Source organism: Peromyscus californicus, unplaced genomic scaffold (assembly GCF_007827085.1).
Source record: "Peromyscus californicus insignis strain IS unplaced genomic scaffold, ASM782708v3 Scaffold_12__1_contigs__length_115047231, whole genome shotgun sequence".
Classification (NCBI taxonomy): Eukaryota; Metazoa; Chordata; class Mammalia; order Rodentia; family Cricetidae; genus Peromyscus; species Peromyscus californicus.
Genome location: NW_026294413.1, coordinates 90893913 through 90910978, shown reverse-complemented (window position 1 = coordinate 90910978; position 17066 = coordinate 90893913). Strand labels below are relative to the sequence as shown.

Sequence of the window (17066 nt, the reverse complement as noted above, 5' to 3'; positions counted from 1 at the left end):
CAAACAGTAGTAGAGCTCTTTGGAAGGTAAGAGCCACATACAAAAGCCACAGCTAACAATGAACACCATTTTCTTATCTCAATTTCCACATAACAAGGGATATCTAAGGACAGATCACATCTTGTGTCTTAGACTATAAAAAGAAACTGGATTTTAGAAGACAAAACTCAATGGTATGTGAACAGTTATAAATGTGTTTCATCCCAAACACTAAAAATCACTAAGCATTTAGCTCTCTGTCCTGCTTAAATAATAAAAGGATATCATAAAAAAAAAAAATTTAAGTTTTTTACGCTACCTTTTTCTGTGCTCCCATTTATTTTAGGTAAGAAGTCATCAACTTGTATCCCTAGGATTAAGACAGGATATCATTGCCTGATCAAAGAAATTATTAACTTTAAAACTGGCTTCAAGTGTAATTACAGCATTTCATATTCCTACTCACATTGTCTTTGCATAGAATACTATATTTAGAAGAAGAGTTCAAGTGGCCATTCTTTATTAATTCAGGTTTGGGGACCTTCCAAAGAACCTCAAAAGAAAGAGGATCCTACTACTGTTCAGTCTTAAGACCATCTCAAAGGCAGAAACCTCATGTCTCAAGGACTAAACAATGGTGCCCTCTGGTGGCAATCATGAATATTTTAAAAGGAGGTTTTCTAAAAGTGTAACCTTTGATTCTCGATATGTAAAGTATCAAATGAAAGAAGTGACCAATGTGAGAGTAAACAATGTGAATGTGAACAGGCAGAAGCTCAGTGAAAACATCTTTAAATAAGGTGACACCTACCTAAGCTGCTGCATTCTTTAAGAGTTTTCTCCTGCAGATGTTCTAACCGTACTGTAAAAAACAGTCCAAGAAAAAGATATTTCACAGACAAAGAGAACAAAAATCAAACAAAACCAATTTCTGTATCAGCTAGCTTACCTTGTAAAGCTGTTAGCCTTTCATTGGTGAAATCATTATCAGCTTGCAAAGCTTCTATTTTTGCCTGGAGCTCCTGCTCTTTTTCTTCCATTTCATCTATTTTATTCTGTAATTCTTTCTTCTCAGCTTGTCCCTTCTGCTGGATTTCCTCTTGTTTTCCCTCTGCTACCTGTTGAGTAAGAATCTTCAGTCATTTCATAAAGCCTCACCTTGCTTTAAGTAGCCCAAGGCGAGGACTGACTTCATTCACTTATACTTCCAAGGACTATATTCAGAATTACAGAACATTTTTATAAAGCTGATTTCTAAAGCAAACAAAGACAGAGACTTGATGTCAAAAGTGATCTGCACTGAGGTCACTACCACATGGCACTGAGAAGGGAAAAACTTAGGAGCAAACAAGCAGGCCCAAGAGATAAACACACAGAGTCAAAATTAAATCCTCCATGGTTTTTAAATGGGAAATATATTCCCCAAATCTATTATTACAACTTGTTTGCACGTTCTAAAATGGAACATCAATTTAAAATTATAAACTATTTATGTCTGGCTAAAAAGATGATGGTACAAACCCTTCAAACACATTTCTCTTGACAAGATCTCCTTGAGAACTATCATAAGTGATGCTCAGCCTTCTCTGACAAAAACCTATCTTATAGGCACTCGACTGAGGCCAGGCTCATTTTTGCCTTGTTTTAATTATTTTTTAAGCTAATATCACAAAGTACTGTGTTTTACTGTGGCATTCTTCATACATTTGTGTCTAGGCATTTATCCTCATTTGCATTGCCCACCCAATGACTCCTGCCCCTCTGCCTGTTTCCCTTCATCTTCCCAGACAATCTCCCCTCTGCTTTCGTATCATATACATTCTATTACCCTCTCTCCTCTCCAACCCCCACAATCTCTTCCTTCCCTCTCATGACACCCTACTAGTTTCAAGACCCATCAAGAGATATAAATTACATTAAAATTTTCAACAATTCCTTCACGAGACTTTGAAGGACCAACTAGACATTATATTATGGTCTGATGCCTTTGTTCCGAATGCCCCAGAGGGAATAGCAGCTAAAAAGACTCAACAGCACAGCTGCAGGCTCAAGGACAACCAGGGTTCAAAGAGATTATTCCAAGCTCCCTTTAAGTTCGTTGCAGCACGAACAGCTGATCCCTAACTTTGAGAAGACCTAAAAACGAGTAGGTTTTAAAAAGCATCAAACTATATTAGATTTTGTTATTCTTTTTTTAAAACTTTATTATTATTGTATGTACATATGCATATATGATGCATGGGTAGGTGCACATGGAGATCAGAGCACAACTCTGTGGTGACAATTCCTTCCACCTTTACATGGGCTCCTGGGAATGAGGTTTGCACAACTTTACCCTATGAGACATCTTATTCTGGTCTTGATTCTCCCTTTTTATAATTTATTATTACTGCATGTATCTCATTCTGGCCCTTGATTGCCTCTCTTTATGATTTATCTATCATCATCATCATCATCATCATCATCATCATCATTATTATTATTATTATTGTGTGTATATGCCTGCATGTCTGTGTTTACATGTGTGTGTGTTGTACATGGCTAAGGTCTGGTGCATGGGTGCCATGGTTCTCACACGGAGATTAAAGGACAACTTTGGGGACTTTCTGTCTTCCACCCTGGGTTCTATGACCAAATTTAGGTCTTAAAGCTTTGCATGACGGCTGGAGAGATGGCTCAGCGGTTAAGAGCACTGGCTGTTCTTCCAGGGGTCATGAGTTCAATTCCCAGCAACCACATGGTGGCTCACAACCATCTGTAATGAGATCTGGTGCCCTCTTCTAGCCTGCAGGGATACATGCAGACAGAGCACTGTATACATAATAAATAAATAAATCTTTAAGAAAAAAAAAAAAAAAACTTTAAAAAATCTAAATTTCTTTGCCGGGCGGTGGTGGCGCACGCCTTTAATCCCAGCACTCGGGAGGCAGAGCCAGGTGAGTTCGAGGCCAGCCTGGTCTACTGAACGAGATCCAGGAAAGGCACCAAAGCTACACAGAGAAACCCTGTCTCAGGGGAAAAAACAAAAAAAAGCTTGCATGAAAAGTGCCCACACTCTAAGCCATCTCACCAATCCATATCATATTGATTCTCATCTACTTCCAAGTATATATTAGAAGATGTGTTCTTTTCTGTATCATTTCTATCTTATCTATGTAATGCTGAAGCAAACACTAAAAGATGACTATTGCGAAGCACTCACCATATTTCTATCCAGAGGAAGTATCTGTTTTAAAGGATTTCAATTTTCAACAGTAATGGAGGGTGGACTAAACAGAATACATTTTCTATTTTCACTATCAATTTCAACTTTTTCAGTTTTACCAAATTTTACATTAACAACTATTGAGTGATGCATAAACTTTTAGGCTGTTAGTATGCTAAGAGACTATTAGCTTAGCATGCTTTCAGGTCGATTAAATACAAATTGTGATGGTTTGAATAAGAATGTCCCTCATAGGTTTCTATGTTTGAATACTTGGTCCCCAGTTGGTAGTGCTGTTTGGGTAGGTTTAAGAGGTATGGCTTTACTTCTGAAGGAAGTATGTCACAGGGATCAGCTTTGAGGTTTCTTTTTTTTTTTTTTTTTTTTTTTTGGTTTTTCGAGACAGGGTTTCTCTGTGTAGCTTTGCGCCTTTCCTGGAACTCACTTGGTAGTCCAGGCTGGCCTCGAACTCACAGAGATCCGCCTGGCTCTGCCTCCCGAGTGCTGGGATTAAAGGCGTGCGCCACCACCGCCCGGCATCTTTGAGGTTTCTTAAGCCTCAAGCCAGTCCCAGTGAGCTTTCAGCTTCCAGCTCCAGTGACCATACCTGCTTGGTGCCACACTTCCTCTCTATGATGCTGAAACAATCTTACTCTCTGGAACCTTAAGCCTAAATAAACCCTTCCTTCTATAAGATGTCTTGGGCATGGTGTTTTCTCATGGCAGTAGAAAAGGAACTAATATACATACCTTTAACTTATCAGACAAATCTTTAATTTCATTGACCGCTCCATTATATTTATTGGCTAATTCTCTTAATTCTTCCTGAGTCCGTTCATTCATTTCTTTCAGGTGGGTACATTCATCTTCAGTATTACTCAGACTTCTCTGCAATTCAAGTTCACAGGCAATGCATTTAGAGTAAATGGGTACTTATTTAAAATTTATCATAAATTCAGTTTGTAAAAAGTGTAGCTAAGGACTATTCTACATCCACATTTGGGCTAAATTTATATAAAACAGAGTTAAAAGACAAAACAATTTCAGTTTATTTCAGGCACATATATACTAAAACACAACAAAGAATTTCTTTTTTTAATGTTGGGGGCAGAAAGAGTTACCTATTATTTATACTTTAAAAAACGTCAACCGATATGACTTTTAGCATTGAAAATACTTTAAAACTACCAATTCCTTTTCTATTTGTTTTTGAAGCAAGACTATGTTACTCAGGATGGCTTCAAATTCACTATGGAGTCCAGGCTAGCCTGAAAATTGTAAATCTCCTGCCTCAGACTACCAAGTGCTATGATTAAAAGTATACTCTATTGCCGGGCGGTGGTGGCGCACGCCTTTAATCCCAGCATTTGGGAGGCAGAGGCAGGAGGAGCTCTGTGAGTTTGAGGCCAGCCTGGACTACAGAGGGAGTTCCAGGAAAGGTGCAAAACTACACAGAGAAACCCTGTCTCGAAAAACGGAAAAAAAAAAAGTATACTCTATTATACTCATCTCTAAGTCAACAATCCTTAAAGTAACTTTAATGTGAAAATAGCAATACAGCTTGAAACTCTACTTGTATGTCAAATTAATTAAGCAAAAATGCACATAAAGCCCATACTATAGAATGAGGCCATAATACAAACTATCCAGGTCCTCACACATGCTAAGCACATGCCCACTGAGCTGAACCCTCAGTCCCAAGAATCACATTTTGATTGTTCCTAGGACCTAGAAGAACTCCCCCATAAACTCCAAAAGCACAAAATAGTTAGTCTAGAGCTGTGGTTCTCAACCTGTGGGTCATGACCCCTTGGGGGAGTTACCTAAGATCATTGGAAAACACAAATATTTACGTTACAATTCATAACAGTAGCAAAATTAATTACAGTCATTAAGTAGCAGCGAAATAATTTTATGGTTGGGGGGGTCACCACCACATGAGGAACTGTGTTAAAGGGTTGCAGCGTTAGGAAGGTTGAGAACCACTGATGCAGAGGATAGGTAAAGTAGTAAAGTTCTCAGTGACCATCCTCCACTAAAGGACAGCATACTTTTATGACAAAAGATCAATTCCCACCAGACATCTTTAAATCCACTACTGGGGAGACAAAAGCAGGTGCATCTCTGTGAGTTTGGGGCCAGCCTGCTCTACATAGCAAGTTCCAAACTAAGCAAAGGTACATAGTTCAGTTCCCAGCATCTACAGATGGCTCAAAACTGCCTATAATTCCAAGTCCAATGGATCTAAGCCTCAGACTTCTGTAGACAACTTCACTTGCACACACATATCCATGCACATACTATACACAGACACATAATTTTTAAAATAAAATCTTTAAAAATAATAACAATAAAAATTAAATACCTCAACTTCTGAAAGTTTCCTAACCACTTCAATTTTCTCCTGAAGAACCCGCCTCAGGGACTCTTTGGCTGTTGTTTCATAGTTGTGTTTATCCTCTTGCAAAGCAATAAGTTCCTTCCGTAAACTATCTTCTGTTTGATTCTAGAATAGAAGACACTTCTATTACCCCTACGTTATTTATGCCTTGAAAGAAATAAAGACATTACAATACACTAAATTATATGTTAAGGTACCCCCCAAAACAAATGTTGGCCTACTATTAACTAAATCTGTATTTCAAAGTTGTATCAGTAAGTTATGCCTCCAGAAATTACACTAATTCCAGCAGGAAAGAGTTAAAAGCACTAATTTCTCTCAAATATTATTAAGATTAATTACTCATGTTCTGTGGAAGCCTTCATATTTCCACCTGTGAACAAAAGTCATTGCTATCAAAAGCACCATTGCTATAAAAAGCAAAAATTTTAGAACAATGGCTAAGACAAAAGTAATAAGAGCATCATAAGGAAGACTCCAGGTCCGGAACACGAATATGTAAGATGAACATGGAGCATCCTGTCTAGTATGGCCACAGGAAGCTATCAAAGTTAGTTTTAGTCAGAGAGCCAACTTTAAAAGGTTTACTCAGACAAAACTCTGGACAATTTGATCATCAGCAAAGATAACTACTACTATAGACTGAAATACACCAAATCTACTTAAGTCTAAGCAAGAGAGAAAGCACTTCATTGTCATTCACCGGTGGATAAAAAGGATTATCAATTTATTCTTTTCATCTAGTAAATAATGGGCATGGGATTCATTCTGTTTTTTTTTCTGTAGAAAACGCACTTTGGGGTAACAAAATGGTTCATGAGAGAAAAATTATCTTTGAAGAAGTAGTCCAGTTAAAGTAAATGAAGGAACTGTAGAATTACATCACTATGTTAAAATCTTTAATGAAATAATGGACTTAGTGAAGAATCATCAATGAATGACAAAATCCTAAAAGGAAAACAATCTAATCATTATGCAGTCTTTGACTGAAGAACAACACTATCCATGAAGTCGTATTGGCAAAGAAAAAGAAAAAAAAAAAACAAGTACCATAACATCTAAACCAGACCAAATCTCTACTATTTTATGCCTAGAGAAAGAACTTTAAAAGTGTTTCGGTAACAATATAGACTGAATCACATTCCAGAAAGCAAATAACCTCTTCAACAAATAGCAACTGCAAAAGAAAAAGGAATTAGAACTGGACACAGGTATGTATTACACAATTCTTCCTACTTACAGGTATGCTTGAATTTTTTTCATAACAAAGATGTAAAGGAATTGTGGAATTATATAAAGGTCTTAGCATACACTCAAATAACAAAAAAAAAAAAAAAAAGGAAACTACAGAACTGCGTTCTTCCTTATATACCTGAGGTTAAATACCTACTTTGGAGCATGCCTGCAATTGGTTTCCCATAACTTCTAACCGTGATAAGAGTCTATCTTCATCTATTAAAGCCTGTTGAAAAAAAAAATAGATATAAATAAAAACCTAGAGTAACAAAAAAAGAAAAAAGCATGTATAACAGATTCTATTGCCAACAAAAGAAAGAAAATTGGAAAATGAATCAAAATCTGCTACAAAATGCTGTTTCAACATTTGTTCTTTAGTTAAGGAATAACATTACTTCTATTTGCCAAAAATATTAGTTTTAATTCATTCAACACATTAAAAAAAAAACTATTAAAACTGTTTAAATGCTTCATGAATATAAAGTAAACGGAGTACCTGCCAACTGGTATCTGAAGCCTCTTGGGTGATGGCTAATAGCCGCTGAAGTGTGGCTAATTTCTGTTCCAACATCTGTTCCCGATGTAAGGCCTCCTAACATAAATCACAAAAGAAATTCTAATGAACTCAGTCAGCAGCATGATTCTTCTGAAGAATAACACTCAGTATAGTCTAAATATATTCTCATATTGCACCCTGGATGTAGCTCATTATTTTAGCCCATCTACAGGACTGCAAGTACAGATGTAATAAACTTTTCCCTGGATGGAAAAAAGTTACTCATTTCTGTTTTCTTTTTAGTGGTAATTTACTAAAAGAATAAGTATCAAAATGCAGATTAGAAAACTAATAAATGTTTGTTTCTGCTTATATTTCATAAATACACACATATTTATGAAATATTTATGTTATCTTCAAACAAATGTATTTCAAACTAAGGCAAAACAATCTGGTCAGCATCAAAGATACTTTATAACAATTCTACAGCATGGCATCTAAAATAGTAATAGCATTTAGCTTTTCCTTTCTAAAATGGTATGTAAATATATGCCCCTATATTTAAAAGAGATACTACTCACAGCTTATGGCATTTTCAGGTATTCTGATTTTCCCTGATTACATCATTGAGTAATTAATATTCAAAATGTAAGAACCCATTAATATTAGCTTGATGTAATTAAGGGGGTCAAAGGAACACAGGAATATGATGAAAGACAATGAAGAGCAAGACTACTCTATAGTGAACATCTGACAGCTGCTAACAGCATCCCCTTTATAGACTGTGAAGGTGAAATGGTCACATCATTTAGCTGTGGCTTTGGCTTCATCTTCTGACATTCCTGAAATACCCAAAGGACACCAGCATTCTATCTTTGAGTCACCTCAAAGAAAAGTGTATGCTTCAAATACTGCACTTAAGGTTTAAAACATTAATTTATTGCTCTCCACATCCTTAATAAACAATGAGCAGGGAAAATCTTGCCTAATGTATACTCAGAAGTACTTTGTTTTAATACAGACTAAGGAATCTAATAAAAACACCATCATCAGATAATCCATATTAAAATGGTTATTTATCATATTTTATTTTAAGTATCCAGGAAGTAACAGATACAAAATATTTTACTGATAAAGCCATCAGCCAACCAAAGTTTTAGAAACTACCTCCACTAGATGGTGCCATTACATCTTTTAAAAATTTCATTTCCATGAGTTTCTTAATTATGAACCAAAGTAAAACAAATGTAGCTCTCCTGAAAATGATCTTTTAGATCTAAGGTATGAAATAGATATTTTTACTCAAAGGGATCACAGTTTACATTGGAGATTCATCAATTCAATAAGGATTATACAAGGACAAGAAAAAGGGGGAGGGGGGACAATTCCTCCCAGAGAGTTAACAAATATGGATGGATGTTCAAAGAACTGACAGAAAAGGTGAGAAAGAATGAGAAGTATGAGAGTCTCGTTCACGATGAGAAGCAACCACAGTACATAGAATCAGGCCAATCATTTAATCTATATGGACATTGCTATTTCTCATGTCAGAAATAAAACATTAATCTTAACATTTTCTCCTACCTCTCAGAGACCTACAAAAACTAATACATCTTCCCATTGAATGAAAATGACCAATGACATTCACATCATTTATTTTATGTTTTGGGCACTACTCTAAGTGCTTTACTTATATTAATTCATATACCCTGCATAATGTGGAGAGGTGGTACTACTTATCAATTCCCTGCATGAGGAAAATGAAGTTCAAAGGCTTTTTTAAAGCCTTTAATACCAGCACTCGGGAGGCAGAGGCAGGCAGCTCTCTGAGTTCGAGGCCAGACTGGTCTACAAAGCCCAGGACAGCCAGGGCTACACAGAGAAATCCTCTCCAAAAACAAAAACAAACAAATAAACAAACTGTCTTGGGAGATCAGATGTTAAAGCCAGGGATCAAAAGTAGCTAAACTTGATCAATTCTGGCTAGAAGAACCCATGTTCTTAACTACTTCACTGATGTGCAAATGTGTAAACTAGTTTTCTATGGCAGTACACGGTGCTTGGTGGAAAATGAGATCTAATTAATATGTTGGTTATCTCTGTACTTTTCCAGATGCACATGCCTTTAACTGCCCAAGTAACGAAAGGACACAGGGTCACTGGTGTTGATTCAACAGTTTTAAAGACAACTAAAAGCCTGCACAAATAAAACTATTCACTGAAGGCCACAAAACTGAGCAGAAAAACCAAGATCAAGATCAAAACTTCAACCCCTAAACTTCTAAACCAAAGTTTTCTTTAAATCATATTCCCTCACCATAATCCCCCCAACAACCCCAAGCCATAATCCTGCCCAAATAAATGAAGGAAAGAAATAACACTTCTTTACTTTTAGAGTTGTATGTCTTTTTAAATAAAGAATTAAGTGTTCCAGGAGGCCATTCCAAGTAGCTGCTCTGTGCTCTGGATCCAAAAATACAGTTCAAATGGGACTCTGGGGTCTAACTGTCAAACTACTTCAAACTCAGACTAGGGGCAAATCACAATGCACATGTGATAACTCTTCCAGCCCCTTAGTTACTCCACATGGAAAAACAAGAATGAGTTATCTACATTCTTTACATAGCAGTAAAAACTGTTATATAGATTAAATGAATCAATATACGTAAAGTGCTAAAGGAGAGTATGGCATATAACAAATGCTATAAAATTATGTACTATTATCACACATCCAAAACCTGGACACGTTTAATTTTATTTAAAGCCCACCTATGAATAAAGAATTACTTTGGAATCCCCTTATACTGGAAGAAAAAATTTCTCTTGTACATAAGCTTATCTTCTCTAGACTCAACAATCCAGACTCCTTTTTCTTCTTGAGATCTAATTTTAAGCCTTCATGCTTCCTTTAAAAGATATTTCCTGTGTTCTTGTTTCCTGCCAATATTTTTGATTCTGTATTTACAAACTGGCAAAATAAAATCTGAGTTACTTTTAAAGACTAAGAGTTCTCAAGATTTACTGTTACCTGTAGATACTGAGAAAGTTGGAATAGTTCCTGAGAGTACATACTTGGAGTGTTAGCAGCAACCTAGAAACAAAATAACCCAATGTCAATAATCACAGAAAACATTACATTAAAAAAGCCATTAAGAGCCAACAAGATGGCTCAGCAAGTAAAGGTCCCTCCTGTCAAGCCTGACAACTTCAGTTTAATCCCCTGCTGGATAGTTTTATGTCAACTTGACACAGGCTAAGTCATCTGAGAGGGGGAACCTCAATTAAGAAAATGCCTCCATAAGATTAGGCTGTAGGCAGGCCTGTAGGGCATTTTCTCAGTTAGTGATCAGTGAGGGAGGGCCCAGGCCATAGTGGGTGGTGCCATCCCTGGGCTGCTATCCTGGGTTCCATAAGACAGCAGACTGAGCTAGCCATAGGGAGCAACATGGTAAGCAGTACTCCTGGGCATTGATTCCTGCTCCAGGTTCCTTCCTGTCTGAGTTCCTGTCCTGACTTCCTTCAGTGATGAGCAGTGATGTGGAAGTGTTGGTCGTGGTGTTTATCACAGCAACAGTAACACTAACTAGATAATCCCCAATACCCACATGGTGAAAGGAGAGACGCAATGCCTGCAGCTATCCTCTCATGTCCACATGCACACAAATGAAATGCACTTAGAGAGTTGAAAACAAACCAAGTCCACGAAATGTCTACTTTCCCAAACATACAAATAAAATGTTTTCAATTGATCTAGTCTGTTCTCAATTACTGTGTAAATTAGTTCTCAAGATATTTCTGCTGTATGTCTAGAATGTATAGATAGTATTACACCAATCATATCAGATTTATAAACAAGATGATTACTTGTGAAACTTTCCTTTATAAGTCAAATCACAAAGTACTGAACCTTTTCATAACTGAGAAATAACTCCTAATCAATGCAGTCAAGTTTTTCCTTTAAAATTCATCACTCATTACTTCATTAATATGTCAACATATCACAATTCATTTAGAAATACCAATATTCAAAATGTTACTTGGAAGCATGTGTCAGGATAGAGGATAACATAAAATCTTACTCTTACTGAAAAACAAAAATTAAAATAAAAAAGATTCTAATATTTTGTCCAATAGCCAGAGACAATGAAAAAAATTTTATTATTGTATGTAAATTTTAAGAAAAAGAAAATAATCATGTTCAAAACTACGTTAGTCTAACTGCTCAGAACACAAAAGTATCAGAATTCACTTCAAAGGGGGCTTTTCAGGAATATCAGATACAGAACCATGTCACTAAAAAAGAAAACACAGGGCACAATAAGTAGCTGTAATATCTGCCCATATCCTAGACACTAATAAGCTCTGTAAGTGTGCATACCTATCCTTTTTCATTGTTTGAAATTCGGTCTTGTTACACAGCCCTTTTGGGCCTGGTACATGCACCAGTTTGAACTCACAGCTATCCTCCCATCCTAGCCTCCCAACCACTAGAAATACAGGTATACACTATCATGCTCTGCTGATTTATTAATAATGTTACAGAATCACTCCTCATTAAGCTCACAAAGTATGCTTTCTAATATTCAACCTAAAAGAATTGGCATTTTTCTTTTGAAGATCTAAATCAACAAATACAGTTCTTGGTATCAGAGAAGTTGATGATAAATTACTTTTATTTCTAAAACAAGAATCTAAAAACCTCAATTTAAAGTAGGTAACCATTGTTAATCTAAACTAGAGAAAAAATGTAAAATGTCCTCACATTTTAGTTAGTACACACACACACACACACACACACCATTCACACACATACATACATACACACACCACACCCACACCCACACACACACACACACACACACACACACACACACACACACACACACACAAATCCAGCAGACATGATAGTGCAGCTGTAATCCCAGAACTTGGAAGGTGGAGGCAGGAAGATCAAGAAGTGAACAAGCAGCATCTTTGGCTATACAGTGAGTTCCTAGTCACCCAAGGCTATGTGAAACCCTGTCTAAATAACAAAGCAAAACAAAGCTCCCAATATCACAGTAATGTCAAATAGTAAAAAAAGTTTTGTTTTGCTCATTGATCACACTCTGTTATTCAGCAATGATACCTATAGTTTCAATGCACCATTACTCCTAAACAAAAGAAAAATATTCTAACAATCAATTACTACAATTTCTAATTAGGTAATGTCAAAACTGATGTCCAATGACATTAAAAGAATAATTTCTGTAAATCCTTATTTCAGAGCCACTGTGCTGTATGGGTAAATACTGAGTGAACTTCTTGGCTAGAAAGCTTTGGGAAATTCCTAGACAGAACTGTACTTCAGAATAAAAGGTAATAGTAAACATTACTTACCTCTGGCTAGGCACAAAACCAGGTACATTTAGTCTACTCAGTCAGTAGTTTACCTGGGCTACAAAAGCTTTTTCTAAAGACACATTCAATCCAAATTCTCCACACAGTGAAGGTTATATTAACTACACAGTTATATTTACTTTATTACAAAAACAGAAGTTTTTTGGGTAAAACCTATTAAATAAAAACATCAGTAAACAATCATTTACTACTTACTTTGTCAACAGGACTCGGTAATGGAGCATGGATGACACTGAAAAGTAAAATTTAGAATTTTTATCTAATTTCCTGAAAACAGAGGAAATGATTCTAGAGCACCAGAATATCTTGTCATAAAACTCATGCATTTGCTCTTATATAATTAAAAGAATGTGAATTATCTTTCTTAAAAAACAAATACATACATAAACCTACTTTATACTCATTATTATTCTTAAAGTGAATTTCAATTCCAAATGTATTAAATGTCTTTTGAGGACCCAATATTTACCGAGTGCTGTGATGATTCCCTTATTTTTACCATTTCAACACATTGAAATACCTTTTAAAGTATGCATTTTCTTTGTAACATATGTTATCAAAAAATTAATAAATACTCGTGTGTAGAAATTCTTAGTAAGTAAAAGCTCATTTAGAAAAAAATCGTAATTGGAAAGTGGCTCGAAGTGAAGAACAACGTTAGCTGTCAAAACAGTGACAACTATTCTTCACCTTGCCATCTTAGGACTAAATCAAAGTTTACACGTGTGTCTAAAACTGAACTCAGCATAGCAGACACAACCACAGGCATTAACTGACACTAATTTCCTCTGGGGCCTGACACAGAACTCTTGACAGAAAAGCAGCAGCAGTCAAGCAGACAGGCTCAGAAAGTATACCAACTAGACCAAACTGGCTCTGCTTCCCAGCTAAAGGCAAAGTAATCCCGATAGGCCTCGTGCTCCTCACCCATAAAGTGGCCCTATAGCGCTCTTTTAAGTATTAAATGTGTGGGCATAAACAAGTAGCTTAAAACAATGCCTTGGAACAGGAACCAACCAATTACTACCTTCTACTCCCAGGAGAAATGTGTAGCTCAGGAAGCCAGCATCCCTATTTACAAAGCTCTGTAAGATACTGTATGTGTCTTAAAGGCCACCTATGTCCCCTACACTTCACATCTTCAAAAACAATCTAGTGACAGCCAGATGGCAGGCTGAATGGGTAAAGTTCCCAGACTCAATTAGTAAGGCGTGTGTGACTGCTGAGAAACTGGCCTGGTATGGCATATACAGGGAAGGGTTGAGTACCAGTACCCATTTTCTGTACACAGGATACCTCAGGAATTATGATCAATTCACCCCTACATCCACAGAACCTATCTCAAGGCCTTAACAAACTTGATGCCTAGTGAATGTTTTTTAAGTTGTAACTACATTTATTCTTTTCCACTTATAAAACTAAAATGGATGCTTTAAACATAAGTTAATTTTTCTTGACTGTACAGGCAATATATACTGAAAATGTAAAATATAAAAAGAAGCTAAAATTACTCAATCCTAAGCACCCAGAAATAACCATTTTTTGGTATATATCCCTTTTTTCTGTCAATATGCATATATAATGACATTAACTCAAAAACCCTAAATGGAAACAAATAGAGCTTTAAAAATTTGATTTTCTTAGTGACCCAAGAAGAAATTCTTCTATTCTCATGAAATTCGGTTAGCAAACAAATGGCTAAAAAAGTCAAATAACACAATCTGCAAATATATTTGTTTTTTACAAAAACTATATCGGACATAGGTGTATTTTGTCTGAATTGTTGAAAAACTTCTTGTGTATATAAAAAGTATAACAAATCAATGTTAGAAAGTAAAAACTGTTATTGAGTGTTGAGGTTGTAAAGTTATAGGCAACTTCTATTTCTGTTGTTAGAAAATTATAAAATAGAACAAAAACTGAGAAACAATCAGAATTACCTATTGAAGATCTTAAAAACCCTATACACAAATTATCAAAATTGATTTTAAAACCAGTCTTCAGTATACATATATTTTACCATTTATTAAAGACAAAAGCAAAATTTTATACTGGTTTGATGACCATGCTTCGGTTAATTTTACACAGGAATTAAATCCTGGATGAATAGTTTATGCTGTAGGGTGTAGAACAACCTCGGGTTTCCTAAGCAAGGTTGATATGTTGATTTTAATCATTTATGCTGTAAATTCTGCTTTGTAGATTCACATAGTACAAAATGAGAGATGTATGTTTAGGACCATTTCACAAATTGTCTGAAACCTGTCCTAATCTCAAGCCAAAATTGAATCAATTAAATTAATTCATTAACAAAAAACCCTATACACTATTTACACAGTGGACTTGGCACTCGATGTATTCAGCCATTTAAACTGCTAATTAAAATTAGATTACAATAACAGCAGTCAATGTTTATCTCAGATTTATTATCTGATAGATACTATGCTAAGTTCTTTAAATATACAATTACATTTAAGCCTCATAATCATGATCAGTAACTAAGATGATTTATCTTTATACTTCAGATGAAAAAAGTAAGGCCTGGAAAGTCAGAACAAGTAAAGTCAAGCTTTCCCTAACTATCTATCCTAAAGTCTATTCAGATATTCATCCAGCTTTAAAGAACTTTTTGTTCTAAACTTGTCTTCTAAACTAGAAGCAAAATTTAGTATTTAATAGCTCCTTAAAAACAGGGGCTAGGGAAATCCTTTAGTAGGTAAATTCCCTGCTGCTCAAGCTTGAGGACCGGAGTTCAATTCCCAGAGCCCTTGTAAAAGTCGGGTGCTACGGCATGCTTGTAACCTCAGCACCTGGCAGGTGAGGACAGGGGCCAGTCTTGCTGAATCAGCAAGCCCTAGTCCAATGAGATCCTGTCTAAAAACAAGGGGCACGGCCCCTGAGGATTAACACCTGAGGCTGTCCTCTGCTCCACATGCAGGCAATACACGCATGCATACAACAAACATTCACACACACAGTCATTAAATAAAGGAGAGAGAGCTGAGAAGAAAATGAGAAATAGTTAAAGGGACTTGGGAAAATGAGGGAATTTACTGAAAAGTCTTCAAAATTTTTACAGATGGCTGATGAGATAGCTCAGTAGGTAAAGCATTTGTCAGACAAGCATGAGGGCCTGAGTCTGACTACCCAGCATGTGTGTAAAGCCAGTATGTCTGAAACCCCAGCACTCCTCCAGCAATCTGCAAGTGGAAAGTGAAGAATCCTCGGGAGCTTGGGCGACAGCTAGCCTAGGGCACATGGTGCCAAACACAAAACCCTGCCTCAAACAAACTGGAAATCAAGCACCAACACCAAGGTTGTCCTCTGACCTCCACGCTCGCCATGACACACATGTACACGAACACACACACATACACACAAAAATAAGAAGACCCACATAGTCTACTAGATGGAACCTAAGAACACAGGAGACATGCATGACTGCTCAAACCTTTTAACTCTATTAAAAATGATCTCATACCAACTGCAAACACTAGTCTTTAAAAAGCTGTAAGTCATTGGTGGATTGCTAGTTATTCTATGACTGAAAGCTCAATTCTTGACTCATAAACGCTTTCTTATGTTGAAGTTCTTGAAGTTTACTGAAATTCAAATAAACTATAATTACATTTTAATAATGGTATTTTAAATTTCAACTGTTTTACGAATCTGTTTTGCATCATCTAGCCATAAAACTAAAGAGGGAAAAAAACTATGGTAGGTCCTAAGAAAAGCATAAATACGTAATTCTAATGACAGACAGGGGAGATCCTACAGTAAAGGGACCCGCTCTTTCGCTTTATCGTTCTCTCTTTCCTATTCGCTATTCGCTTTTCCTTCCACTCTAGGTATTTTGGCATAATCAAAACAATGTAAGCCACTAGTAAAAAGTAGACTGTAATATCAGGAAACTCCTTTGAAGCAAGGAAACAAGCATTTAGCATACTCAAGCCTTTCCCTAAATAAAAACAAACCAAAAAAAGCATTAATATTTAAATACTGCCCAGCGCCTTCCATACTTCACAATGATAATCTTTAAAAAGCACAGGATGTACTTAAATTTACATTTTAAACTTTAGACTTCATGATAAGACTTGATATTGCTTCATATAAAACATAAAATACAACTTTGGGGGAAATTCTTTTAATTCTCATAAAAAAATACTAACTATATTAACATCTTCAAGTTCTGAAAGAATATGACATTGACATTAACTCCACAGACAATCACAGTCTAAAAAGCTCTATATTAAATATATATCAAAAAGAACAGTTATCATTCTCCAGTAACTAAAATATCCTAAATATTGCAAAAAAAAAACCCAACTAATTATCTATTCAAATATATA

At 35.9% G+C, this 17066-nt stretch overlaps 1 protein-coding gene across 28 annotated transcripts in view; it reads right to left on the bottom strand.

Moving 5' to 3' along the window:
• The window catches only part of Slmap (sarcolemma associated protein), a 128371-nt gene that overhangs the window by 54139 nt on the left and 57166 nt on the right, over positions 1 to 17066 (bottom strand). For 10 of the 28 annotated variants that reach the window (XM_052733832.1, XM_052733831.1, XM_052733849.1 and 7 more), the window contains exons 4-12: positions 12913 to 12949; positions 10346 to 10408; positions 7318 to 7413; positions 6976 to 7047; positions 5550 to 5690; positions 3935 to 4072; positions 929 to 1097; positions 791 to 841; positions 299 to 349 (exon numbers count right to left, since the gene is read on the bottom strand). In XM_052733832.1, the coding sequence (XP_052589792.1) occupies positions 299 to 349; positions 791 to 841; positions 929 to 1097; positions 3935 to 4072; positions 5550 to 5690; positions 6976 to 7047; positions 7318 to 7413; positions 10346 to 10408; positions 12913 to 12949 (818 nt within the window). The remainder of the gene's footprint in view (positions 1 to 298; positions 350 to 790; positions 842 to 928; positions 1098 to 3934; positions 4073 to 5549; positions 5691 to 6975; positions 7048 to 7317; positions 7414 to 10345; positions 10409 to 12912; positions 12950 to 17066) is intronic. The other 18 variants (XM_052733841.1, XM_052733840.1, XM_052733858.1 and 15 more) reach the window with 3 other exon arrangements.